The 13,215-nt window shown below is 43.3% G+C and overlaps 2 protein-coding genes across 4 annotated transcripts in view; one reads left to right on the forward strand and one right to left on the reverse strand.

The window, feature by feature from the left end:
* Window positions 1-10,585, reverse strand: part of ptcd2 (pentatricopeptide repeat domain 2) — a 40,447-nt gene extending 29,862 nt beyond the window's left edge. Inside the window, exons 1-4 of one of the 2 annotated variants that reach the window (XM_072257949.1) lie at window positions 10,212-10,585; window positions 9,909-10,094; window positions 5,769-5,861; window positions 4,339-4,468 (exon numbers count right to left, since the gene is read on the reverse strand). In XM_072257949.1, coding sequence (XP_072114050.1) covers window positions 4,339-4,468; window positions 5,769-5,861; window positions 9,909-10,014 — 329 coding nt within the window. In that variant the 5' untranslated portion in view covers window positions 10,015-10,094; window positions 10,212-10,585. Of the gene's footprint in view, window positions 1-4,338; window positions 4,469-5,768; window positions 5,862-9,908; window positions 10,106-10,211 lie in introns of both variants that reach the window. The other variant, XM_072257948.1, reaches the window with a different exon arrangement.
* Window positions 1-13,215, forward strand: part of mrps27 (mitochondrial ribosomal protein S27) — a 218,909-nt gene that overhangs the window by 97,969 nt on the left and 107,725 nt on the right. The window contains exon 1 of one of the 2 annotated variants that reach the window (XM_072257946.1): window positions 9,878-10,305. The exons of the other annotated variant lie outside the window; for it this stretch is intronic. Coding sequence (XP_072114047.1) covers window positions 10,242-10,305 — 64 coding nt within the window. The 5' untranslated portion in view covers window positions 9,878-10,241. Of the gene's footprint in view, window positions 1-9,877; window positions 10,306-13,215 lie in introns of those variants that run through there. 2 annotated transcript variants of the gene reach the window in all.

Raw genomic sequence — 13,215 nt, forward strand, 5'->3', positions numbered from 1 at the left:
ATTGGTCTATACTTGCCAGCAAAACCAGTTTCTCTCTTCCCCCCCACAATCCATCCCCTCTACAGACACAGCCTGCCCAGACAATTTCATACAGCGTTTTCTAGTTTTACTTCAGCTTTCAAGCATCTGCAGCATTTTGCTTTCTAGGTTGTCCAATCCCTCCACACCTTCATCCCACACCAGGACAGCCTCACAACACTTCACTTCTTCCTGGAATATAGTCACAAGACCACAAGACATAGGAGCAGAATTAGGTCATTCAGTCCATCGAGTCAGCTCCACCATTCCAACTTGGCTGATCCTGGATCCCTCTCAACCCCATACACCTACCTGCCTTCTGGCCATATCCTTTGATGCCCTGACCAATCAGGAAATGATCAATTACCGCATTAAATATACGCGCTGACTTGTCCTTCACCGCAGTCTGCGGCAGAGCATTACACAGATTTACTACCCTAGCTAACAAAATTCCTCCTTACTTCTGTTCTAAAGGGTTGCCCCTCAATTTTGAGGTTTTGCCCTCTAGTTCTGGATACGCCCACAATAGGAAACATCCTCTCCAGATCCACCCTATCTAGTGCTTTCTAGTCCTGGCTGTTATGTAGTCCTTAACATCCTTTGTCAGCCACAGTTGCCTATCCCTGCCATTTGGGAACAACTTCTTCTGTGGGATATATCTATCCTGCACCTTGTCTACTATTCGCAGAAACTTCAGCCATCTCTGCTCTGCCATCATTCCCGCCAGTATCCTCTCTAATCCACCTGGGCAAGCGTCTCTCTCATCCTTCTATAATTCCCTTTATTCCACTGGAATACTGATACATTATGACTTGTGCTTCTCCCTATCAAATTGCAGTATGAATTCAATCATATTATGATCACTGCCTCCTAAGCGCTCTTTTATGTTAAGCTTCCCTAATAAGATCAGGGTAATTACACAACACCCAATTTAAGATAGCCTTTCCCCAAGTAGGCTCAAGCACAAGCTGCTCTAAAAAGCCATTTCATAGGCATTCAACAAATTCCCTCCCTTGCAATCCGACACCAACCTGATTTTCCCAATCCCCTTGCATATCTGAAACCCACATCTTGGCTGCTATTTAGAGGGCTATATACAATTCCGATGATGGATATTTTACCCTTGCAATTTCTCAACTCCACCCACAAAGATCCAACATTCTCTGACCCTATGTTACCTTTCTAAAGATGTAGCTCGATCTCTTACTGCAGAGCCACACCAGCACCTATGCCTTCCTGTCCATCCTTTCAATACAAAGCATATCCTTTGATGTTAAGCTTCTCTTCTTTTAGCCACAACTCAGTGATGCCAACAATGTCATACCAACCAATCTCTAATTGTGCCATCAGTTCATCCATCTTATTCTGAACACTGCATGCATTATATGTAGCGTTCATTCTTCATTCCTTCATCCTTTTGAATTTCGGCTCTGTGGTACAATTTAACTCTTTGCTCTGTCTGCATTTGCACCCAATCATTGGCTTGTCCTCCCTTACATTCATTTTATACCCATCATCTACTTGTAAACCTGCTGGCTCATCCTCAGCTCTACCATACTGGTTTCCATCCTCCGGCCATATTAATTTATATCACTCCCATCAGCTCTAGTAAATCTACCCACAAGAATACTGGTCCCCCTCGGATTCAAGTGCAACCCGTCCCTTTTGTACAGGTCGCACCTGCCCCAGAAGAAGTCCCAATTATCCAGAAATCTGAAACCCTGACCCCTGCTCCAATTCTTCAGCCAACACATTTATCTGCCACTTCACTCTAGTCCTATCCTCACTGTCACGTGACACAGGCAGCAATCCCAAGATTACAACCCTCGAGGTCCTGCTACTCAACTTCCTTGCTAACTCCCCATATTCTGTTTTCAGGACCTCGTCCCTTTTTCTTCCTATGTCACTGTTACCAATAAGTACCACCTTCCCATTTCAGGATATTGTGGACAAGTCCAAAAACATCTTGGAACTGGCACTGAGAGGCAAACTACCATCCGTGTTTCCTTTTCGTGTCCACAGAATCGCCTACCTGTTGCCCTGACAATCGTTTCCATCTTCACTGCCCTGACCCTAGCAGGACTTGTTCAAATGTTGAACAATTTCTACTTAAACTCCACAGTTCATCCAAAAGAAAAACCTGCAGAATGTGGAAATACAAAATAAAAACAAGTGATGCTGGAAATACAGCAGCTGGTAACAAGGAAGAGCTGATTTTTCATGAATTTTCATTCATTTTACTCTCGAACTTTTATCAACAACAGCGTATCACTCTGACCACAATTCCTTCCACAACAGTGCTTATAAAATGTTTTCCTTAACTATGGCTTTGCCTCCACCATTAGCGCAGGGCTCTTAACCATGCTTTTACCATTTTCCACACTTCCGTTCTCACTTGCTTCCCTGTAATCTGAAACAAGGATTGCCCTTAACTTCATCTTCCACTCACCAGTTTCCATATTCAATAGACCAGGCTCCAATATCTTAGACAGCTCCAGTGTGATGCCACCATCATCAACCCTCTTCTCCTCTTCCAGTACTCCAAAAGCATTGCTTAACCTGCGACTCTTGTGTATGCACCAGTTTCTCTGGAATCACAGGAAATGCAGCATCTGCTCTTTTACCTTCCCTTCCCACATCCAGGGCCCCAAGCACACTGTCTAGGTGCAGCTGTGATGCACTTGTACTTCTAACTTAGCACAATTTTAGTACTTTCAGGGCTTACAGTTTTGTCTCCTCTTCACTGGAGCATCCAAGCACAGAATGGACGATTGCTTGCAGAACACATCTCTTCATTCCACAGGATGACCATGAGCTTCTAGTTGCCTTCTGCTTTATTTCTCTATCTTACTTCCATTCTGATTTCTCTGTCTTTTTATGCTCACAAGAATGACCATTGAATTCAACAACATCAAGGCGATGAGTCATTATAGCTTTAACTTCACATTCTCTAACAGTCAGTTTGGGTTCAATCATCTGATGCCATTTGCATCTCCTTCAAAGATACCTGGTTTTGTTTCACTGCCTTTTTATAACCAACACCACCACAGTGTGTCATTTAAGTTCTCCTCGGTCCAGAGTCCTTCCCTTTCTCTACTGGGAACTACTTCATTCTTTCTCTGCGAACTCACATTTGTTCCACTCTAAATTTCCCTGGGTTACACTAGGGTTCCATTCCTGTGCACTGTTCATAGCCAGCACAGTTTGCAAGTTGGAAATGACACCACAAACTGAATTCCCAAGTTAGAAGTTGCTTGCAGTCTCAAAGCATCCAACCAATCCATGCTGCTGGTCTCCCAAGTTTTATTTCGTATGTAGGGGCTGAAACAAGCTGTAGGTTTACAAACAGCCCAGCTTATATCAGCCATACTTAATGAGGAAATGTTATCAATTTGAAATTCAAACTTGCTTCTCTCTCCACAGAAATGCTAAATTAGCTGAGTATTTCTAGCGCTTAATATTAAAGTTTCAGGGTAGAACTGCTGAAAATTGTTACTTTAAACTCAATTTACATTGGAGAATTATAAGGCAGGAGGAGAAGATGGCAGCGCGACGCAGCGTGCGCAGCTCTCCGGTGAAATGATATCGTATCTGTTAAATAGGGGCTGTGGACAATTCTGATTTGATGAAGACAGACATGAGAAGCAGAGGAACATCTGGAGAAATTTCTGAAATGCCTGGTTTTGCTGTCGTTGTTACTGTGTGATCGAGAATCTCCGGAGGGAAGTCCCCAAAATCCCCGGCTTTGCCTGCTGCTGGCGACCGAGGCTGAGGTCGAAGCGTTCGGATAGAGATGGTGCTCGGTACTTGGTGTCAGAGGGCTGATCGGAGCTCGAAGTTTTCAGACGACTCAGAGTCGGACTGTGGTTGGGCATGGCAGGGAGAGTTTTCTTCCTTCTCCCGTCTGCGTGAGATGTGGGACTTTCGAGAAACTTTGAACTTTTTTTACTGTTGTTCATCAAGTTATGGTATTGTTGCACTGTTGTAACTATATGTTATAATTATGTGGTTTTGTTACTTTTTCAGTCTTGGTCTGTCCTGTGTTTCTGTGATATCACACCGGGGGATATTGTATCATTTCTTAATGCATGCATTACTAAGTGACAATAGAAAAGGACAGCATGTCCTCATAATCTAATCTAAAGAATTTTATTGCCTGAAAGTGCCCGAAAAGTGGAAAGGTGAAATACAAAAATAACCGTCCGCACACATTATCTTCAGTCCTGATGAGAAATTATAAGTAGTAATGAATAAAGAGGTTTTTCTTCATGCAGTAATTCACAATTACGATAAATTCTGTTTAACATTTTAGTAACATACCTGTAAATTACATCCTTTGCTAGTTCTACTTCTGCTGGTATTTGACACAAATGTAACAATATTTTTAAATCATCCTTGAGGATTAGTTCATTCTTTTTTAATTTTTCCTGAATTGATTTGAAATATTGATCTGCAAAATTAACACATTTGTGTGAAAAGCGAGTAAAAGATAAACAAAATTTCCAAAGTACAAAATACCTTTAGCAGTTAGTAAGTCTCCCCCTGGCTCTTCATGTTTATTTCTGATACTCATAGAAAACAACCACCATAGGTTTAGAAACTAATAGGTAAAATAAGTAAATAAATAAGCAACAAGACACTGCCTCCACAAGGCTACAGAAACAGTTGGACATTTTCTTTTCATTAGTGCAGTTGAGTTCAAATCAAGAGATGTGCTTTCATGATTTCAAGAATTCTACTAAATTTCCAGGTATTAACTATCCGAAGAAAATGTTATGATTACAACACAGAAAAATGTGCACCCTAGTCCCCTTACCACAAAGCAGCACAATGCGTATAAATAGTGTTCCTATATGGCAAACAATTCTTTTATTCTAACTTTTCCACTTAATATTTCAATGTTCTTCCATGAAATTTCCTAAATTTAAAAATCCGTTTGATAAAATAACTTTTTGATGTAGAAAGACCCATAACCTTAACCTTCTTTCCCTGTAATTTCTGTAGCTGATAGATATTACTTTGAAATGCCAGTTAGAGGACTAAGAGAGAAACAAATAATATCATTCGTGAAAAGCTGATTTCATTTCCAGAGGGATAAATCATTCAAAAACTTATAAAAACCTAATTCTATCATCGGCAATGCACAAAGAAAAGAGATAAGCTCTATCTAATACAAGGGCCACTGCTGACCTCCTGTCCTTCCACAGAACAGGTGACCATCCCTTGCTCCCCTTTACAAAAATAACTCTCGCCAGGATAACATCCCACAGGAGAAGTCATTCCTTATGTACCTCAACTATATTTCATCTGTTAGGATGTCAGCCAATCTCAGAGGCTGTCAGTGCACAGCCTGATCCTGGCCCAACAATATTGAGCATTTCCAAACGTGGAAAACTGAAGGAACTATCAGGCTGTAAACAATAGTAAACTCTCCCATTAGACAGCTTGCTGGAGGGGCCAATTGTAATGAATGGAAAACCATTAGAAAGATGGATCAGCTAAAGGAGAATCTTCTTAAAGCCAAATACGGACAGAACATTAAGTACTCCATCAATACAAATCTAACCTAGTGCAGGTTATCACTTTAAGGAAACTTCAAAGTTCTAAAACAGTTGAAGAATAGATCAGTAGCTCAATAAATGTCATTTTAACAACAGTCTCATGCACTCATATTCAAGCTCTATACTCAATCATAAATTACCCACTTTTAAATCTTATCATCTTTTCAATTGCATATTGATATAGCTTACCCCTACTGATATATAACTGATTTGCAAGTGCAACCTTCTTCTGTTGGAACTCGAGCAAGCGTATCACATTGTCTGAAAGTAAATATCGTCTGGCTGCAGATACAAAAATAAATAAAAGTTGATTCGGATTAGTTTCTCTAATTCACCAGAGTGCAATGACATCCTTTGCCTGCATAAACTCACTGAGTAAACAGTATACAGTATATGGTAATACTTCAATAAATAAGACACAAAAGAATGATGCAAAGATTTAGATTCTGCAATCTAAACCACATTTGACTGTACTAATAAAATGGTCTGCTCACCATTAGTCATTTCTTTCATTGAACTTCCCCTGAACTGCTGTTTCTCCACATGGACTGCCCAATCATCTCATAACTACTGTAGTTAGAACTCATTCATGCTTTTAGTCAGCTGGAGACTGCTGCTCTTAGACCTCCCGATTCTTTACTTCTTGTACTTCCTCGATCCTTAGTAAATTTTACCATTTTATTTCAAATTTCAAGCAACAGCAGCATCTTATCCTGAGGCAGAGCATCAATGACATATACACTTTTCACCTGATTTATTTACAAATTAATGTGACATATTCCTCACCTTTCCATTGCTGGGCACAGTTTGGAAAAATCCCAGACAGTGCACAATCTATCTTCAAGCAGTGACACTGGATGGTCTGTCACATCACAAACGCTAGTTTTGTCCCTTTTCACCAATTTTGGCTCTTGACCAGCTAACTTGGGTCCTTCAATTGGTCAGCTTAAACAAGTGCCCATTTGTCATAACATTTAATTGATTTTGGTGATTCCTTACCTACTGTTGGAGCAGATTAAAAACTTGCTGCAGTTTTAAGTAAGATCAAAGCAATTATCTTCTACCACTTTCCATTTCCTTCACTGCCCACTCCACACTTTGGATTCAGCAGATGCTTTGCAAATGTCACCATTCTTCGCTGAGCAATGAAAATGCATTCCTTTATTTCACTCTGCAATAATATTGCCTTTTTCAAAGATCTAGAGCTCCCTATCACTTGTCTTTTAAAACGATCTCATAGTTCCCTTACCCTACAATGCTTGTTTCTATCTTGAAGATCTATAAACCTGACTGTCCAGGTAGGCCCATCGTTTCTGCCTGGTCCTGCCCCACTGAACTTGCGTCCGCATACCTCAGCTCAATTTTATACCCATTGGTTCAGTCCTTACATCCGCGAAACTTCTGCCGTTCATGATCTCAACAACTTTAAATTCCCTGGACCTGACTGCCACATTTTCACGATGGATGTTCAATCCCTATTCACTTCTATCACTCCCATCAAAAGACCTTAAGCTCTCTGCTTCTTTCTCAGCAACAGACCTGTTCCACTTCATCGACACCCTCCTCCATCTGGCAAAACTGGTACTTACACTCAAAAATTTCGATTTTGGCTCCTCCTATGTTCACCAAACTTAAGGCGCAGCCAAGGGCATCTGCACGGGCTCCAGCTGTGTCTGCCTTTTTGTTGGCTATGTGGGGTCCATGTTCCAACCCTTCCCTGGTAAAGCTCCCCACCTCTTTCTGTGCTATATTGATGACTGTAATAGTACTGCTTCATGCACCCATGCTGAACTCAATTTCATTAACTTTGCATCCAACTTCCACCCTACACTTAAATTCACTTGGTCTATTTCTGACATCTCTCTCCCCTTTCTCAATTTTTTATCTCCAAGACAAACTATCTATCTTTACTGGACTTACCAACTCCCATAGGTATCTTGACTTTATCCTTTCCCCCTCTCCATCTCCTATAAAATGGGCATTTCCATTTCTCAGTTCCTTTGTCTCTGCCAGATCTGTTCTCAGGATGAGGCTTTCCTTTCCCGAACAGTGATGAAGCCTTCACCATCTCCCTCCCCCCCCAATGCTCTCCATTTCCCACTCAATCTTCTCGTCATCCTAACTGGGATAGAGTTCCTCTTGAGCCCACCCCATGTGCCTCTGCATTCAACATATCATTCTCCGCAGTATTCACCGTCTACAAGAAAATCTTACCACCAAATACATCTTTACCCCCCCCCCCACACTCTCTGCAGGGAATGCTCTCTCCATGATTCCCTTTGTCCATTTGTCCTTCCCCACTAATCTTCCTCCTGGCACATATCCCTGCAAGTGGGAGAAGTGCTACACCTACACATTCACTTTCTCCCTCACCTCTAATCAGGGACACAAACCACCCTTCCAGCTGAGGCAAAACTACACCTGTGAAGCCGTTGAGTTCTACTGTCATTCAATGCTTACAATGCAACCTCCTCTACTTTGGTGAGACCCAACATAGAATGGTGGACCGCTTTGTTGAGGACTTTGCTCCATTTGCAAAAAGCAAGATTTCCTGGTGACCAGCCATCTCAATTCCAATTCCAATCCCCATTCCGACATGCCAGTTGATGGCCTCCTCTACTGCCATGATGAGGCTACTCTCAGGTCAGAGGAGCAAAACCTCATATTCCGTCTGGTTAACCCCCAACATGATTGCATGAACATCAGTTTCTCGAACAATCAGTAATTTTCACCCTCCGTCTTCCCTCTTTGCCAATTCTCCACTCTGGCTCCCCTCTTACTTCAGACATCCCACCTCTCCCGGAACTTCTGGGAGTCTCCCGCATATTAATAGTGGCTCCCTGATGCCCGCAAATTATATACAATATCACGGAAAACAATTTTTTTGAGAGCGAGTGAGAGAAAAGCAAGATAGAGCGTGAGAGCCACCATGAGAGAGCGCGCGCGAGAGCGAGAAAGCAAGCGAGAGTGAAAGCAAGTGAGGGAGAGACAGAGCGAGCAACGAGAGAGAGAGCACACGTGCGAGCAAGAGCGCACCATTGCAGAGTGTTCCAAAAAAAATATAAAACGTACCTCACCCCAGACTACACTAAAGTGTACCCCTGCCTAATAGGGGTCAAAATAATGTCAGTGTTGCTCGCTGCACTGTTTGCAACAGTGACTTTTCTATTGCCCATTGTGGGTTAAGACTGTAAAAGACATGTGTCGGTGAGTTTAACAGGTGTCATTTGTTCATTAGCATAGCTAACGTTATTTAAACTAGCTGGCTAGCTGCGAAGGAGCTACTCTATTGCAGACATCCCACCTCTCCAGGAAGTCTCCCGCAAATTGATGGTGCTACCTCCCTGAAATGAATTTTTGCAGGGTGGGATGTCTGTTACTTGTTCTTTTCTTCTCATCTGCCTAACACCCTCCCTAAGTGCTCCTCCCTTCCTCCCATGGTCCACAATCAGATTCCTTCTTCTCCAGCCCTTTACCTTTTCTACCTATCACTTCTCTGCTTCTCACTTCATCCCTCCACCCCACCCACCTAGCTTCACCAATACTCCAGATCCTGCACGTGCTGGAAATCCAGAGCAACACACAAAATGCTGGAGGTACTCACCAGCTCAGGCAGCATCTGTGGAAATGAAAAAAATAACAGTCGATGTTTCAGGCAGAGACCCTTCACCAGGCTCCTCTAGCTTTTACTCCGACCCCTCCTCTCACATTATATGCTGCCTTCTTCCCTTCCAATCCTGAACCATCAGCTGTTTATCCATTTCCATCGATGCTGCCTAACCTCCTGAGTTCCTCCAGCACCGTGTGTGTGTGTTATCTAGCAAGGTTACCTATTTCCCCAAGCACCTGATTAGATAGTAATTCCAATAAAATCCCATTCCGATAACATTAAAACCTAGACTGAAAAATATTATTCACAAACTCAAAATATTGTCCTTACATTGTATAAGAAAACACGCTTGTTATACACGTTCAACATAAGTTATTCAGTTTTTATTTGAACTCTAGAATTGTCACTGGCCAGTAAGCATCAGGGGCACATTTCAAATAATGAAACCACCACGCATTATCTCTCAAAGCGCTGGGCAATCGATAACATTGACTGAAAAATGGGTTGTGTTTTAACAGTTTAGTAAAACGCTTTATTTAAAACATTACATGCAAAAGGGTGATGCTGAGTTACTTTCCTTTAAAAGGGGTCTGCCAAGTGCCCGGTACACCAATGCATCTGCGGCGTTAAGATGGTTCACCTCCCACCTTACCAGTGATGCGTAGACGGTTACTGGGAGGACTCGGCCGGCCGATCGGCCGCGCTCCTTCGGTACTCACCGCAGCGCCGGCAGTCGCGGAGTCTCGGCGGCGGCGGAGGAGCGAACACGCCGCACCTGAGGGTCTGCAGGAGGTCGCGGAGCCCCCGCGTCACGATCACCGCCATTCTCCTCCGACCACACCACCGAGCGCGGCCACGGGGGGGAGGGCTTCACTGTTCCTCTCCGAAACCTGACCTGTGACCTTCTGCGGAGAAACTGCACACAGTCACGATTCATTTTGTTCTTTTACCCGAAAGGCAAAAAGGATTAATAATAGTTACCATTTAGTTTAAGTTTTATTTATTTTATCTGCTGTACCAACCTACGGAGAAGGCCGCTGGTGCGTTCCAAGATGGCGGCCTGGTTACGGCGATGGCCCCTGTTTGGCAGGCTCGGAGTGGCAGCGGTGCGGCCAGGTATCTACTAATGGGCCGAAGGGCACCGGGGTCGTCAGTAAGATAGCCAGAACATGAACCCCGCATCTAGAGGTCTCGGGCTGTGTATGGCGGGGTGTACTTGTGCTGTTAGCCACCCCGCGTGGGAGCTGGTGGCTGTGGGATTTCTGGTATCTAATGAGTGGTGGCAGAGCAAAACAACCTGGCATAACCGAGCTCAGAAACGTCAACCGGGTGCACGAGTTAAACACAGAAGGAGGAGGTGCTGTAGGGGTATTTGAAAGCTCATTACTGCCAATTCAGTTTCAAGTGTGGTCATTGTAACGTTGGAAGGAAGTGGTAATCCGTGCAGAGTAAACTCACGGGAATTAAAATTGCCAAGTATTGTGTGTGTGTTAAGTAGAGGGATAACTGTGGCCAGGTCTCAGAAAAATACCCGGTCGTTTGAGAGAACGGCATAGGATTTATTTATATAGCCAATCAATAAGCAGGTCAAGTTCCGGTTTCATGACGCTTCTGAAAGATGAAGTTGAAGCTTCCTCAGAGAGGGACCAGAAGTGGAGAGAGTTAGCAGCTTCAGGTTCCTGGGTGTCAAGATCTGAGGATCTAATCTGGTCCCAACATATCGATGTAGTTATAAAGAAGGCAAGACAGCGGCTATACTTCATTAGGAGTTTGAAGATATTTGGCATGTTAACAAATACATTCAAATGTACCGTGGAGAGCAGTCTGACAGGCTGCATCACTGTCTGGTATGGAGGGGCTACTGCACAGAACCGAAAGAAGCTGCAGAAGGTTGTAAATCTAGTCAGCTCCATCTTGGTACGAGCTCACAAAGTACCTGGGGCATCTTTAGGGAGCGGTGTCTCAGAAAGGCAGCGTCCATTATTAAGGACCTTCAGCACCCAGGGCATGCCCTTTTCTCACTGTTACCATCAGGTAGGAGGTACAGAAGCCTGAAGGCACACGCTCAGCGTGATAATAAACCTGATTCTGAAGCTCGGGCTGTCTGATATGAAACATTAACTCTATTTTCACAGATGCTGTCTGACTTGTATTTCAGATTTTTTTGGTTTAATATATTCGATTTCCAACATATAGAGATTTTTTTTTATTTCTGCCATGTTAGCACAAGCTGTTTTCATTGTGCTTCTGCCTGTCAGTTTTATAGACCTTTCATTGAAAGGGTGTCAGTCTGCCAATACATTACTCCAGTATGAGTAACCTATCGAAGGAGAGACTTGTTATGTTTTGTCATTCCAAAAACTAATCAAAAGAAAAACCACAGGAGCCTGGGAGAACACGTAAGCTTAGTTTGTTTATTTTATTGGGGCATACGCCATTCCGCCACCACTTACGATGTGGTGGTGTGATTACCTATGCTATTCTTGTACCTTTACATATAACCTGCAATGAATTGTGTAAACAAAGAATGTTTTCTCAAACAATATACAGTATTTACAATATTACTCAAATATTAGGCATCTGTTAGTCTCGTGAGACCATGGATTTGCGCCTTGGAAAGTTTCCAGGGCGCAGGCCTGGGCAAGGTTGTATGGAAGACTGGCAGTTGCCCATGCTGCAAGCCTCCTCTCTCCACGCCACCGATGTTGTCCAAGGGAAGGGCATTAGGACCCATACAGCTTGGCACCGGTGTTGTCGCAGAGCAATGTGTGGTTAAGTGCCTTGCTCAAGGACACAACACGCTGCCTCAGCCAAGGCTCGAACTAGATCACTAGATGAACGCCTTAACCACTTGGCCACACGCCAACACACTCAAATATTACTGACATGTTAAATACGTAACAAGACAGCACAAACAGCAGAAAATCTAAAGCAACACACACAAAATGCTGGAGGAACTCAGCAGGGCAGGCAGCATTTATGGAAAAGAGTAAACAGTTGACATTTCAGGCCAAGACCCTTCATCAGGACTAGAAAGAAAGAAAAGTCAGAGTAAGAAAGGGGGGGGTGGAGGAAGAAGTACAGGAGGTAGGTGATAGGTGAAACTGAGGGAGGGGGTGAAGTAAAGAGCTGGGAAGTTGATTGGTAAAAGAGATAAAGGGTTGGAGGAGGGGAAATCTGATAGTAGAAGACAGAAGATTTCAATGGTAAATTGAGAAGGAGATGGCAAATGGAAGATGAGGTAGAAAGATTTGAGGTTATCCAGGTTGGAAATTAATATGCAGTGTGAGGGAGTAAATAGTGCAAAGGCCTACATTGCAAAAGCATTTGAGTACAGGAATAAAGAGTCCCATTAGATGGAGCACTGATGAGAGTGCATCTAGATTCTTTTTTCATAGAAACATAGAAAATAGGTGCAGGAGTAGGCCATTCGGCCCTTCGAGCCTGCACCGCCATTCAGTATGATCATGGCTGATCATTCAACTCGGAACCCTGTACCAGCCTTCCCTCCATACCCCCTGATCCATTTAGCCATAAGGGCCATATCTAACTCCCTCTTAAATATAGCCAATGAACTGCCCTCAACTGTTTCCTGTGGCAGAGAATTCCACAGATTCACCACTCTCTGTGTGAAGAAGTTTTTCCTCATCTCAGTCCTCAAAGGCTTCCCCTTTATCCTCAAACTGTGACCCCTCGTTCTGGACTTCCCCAACATCGGGAACAATCTTCCTGCATCTAGCCTGTCCAATCCCTTTAGGATTTTATACGTTTCAATAAGATCCCCCCTCAGTCTTCTAAGTTCCAATGAATATAAGCCTGGTCGATCCAGTCTTTTATCATGTGAAAGTCCTGCCATCCCAGGAATCAATCTGGTGAACCTTCGCACGGGTTTAGCCTCCATGAGCAAGGGTACATTTGCATTTGAGAGAACTGCTGAGATTAAATGCTGGGATTGTGAATTTCTTTTGTATGAGGAAAGATTAAGTCAACTAGGAATGTATTCTCTTGAGTTCTGAAGATTGACAG

The sequence above is a fragment of the Mobula birostris genome, chromosome 5 (genome assembly GCF_030028105.1).
Source record: "Mobula birostris isolate sMobBir1 chromosome 5, sMobBir1.hap1, whole genome shotgun sequence".
NCBI classification, from domain to species: Eukaryota; Metazoa; Chordata; class Chondrichthyes; order Myliobatiformes; family Myliobatidae; genus Mobula; species Mobula birostris.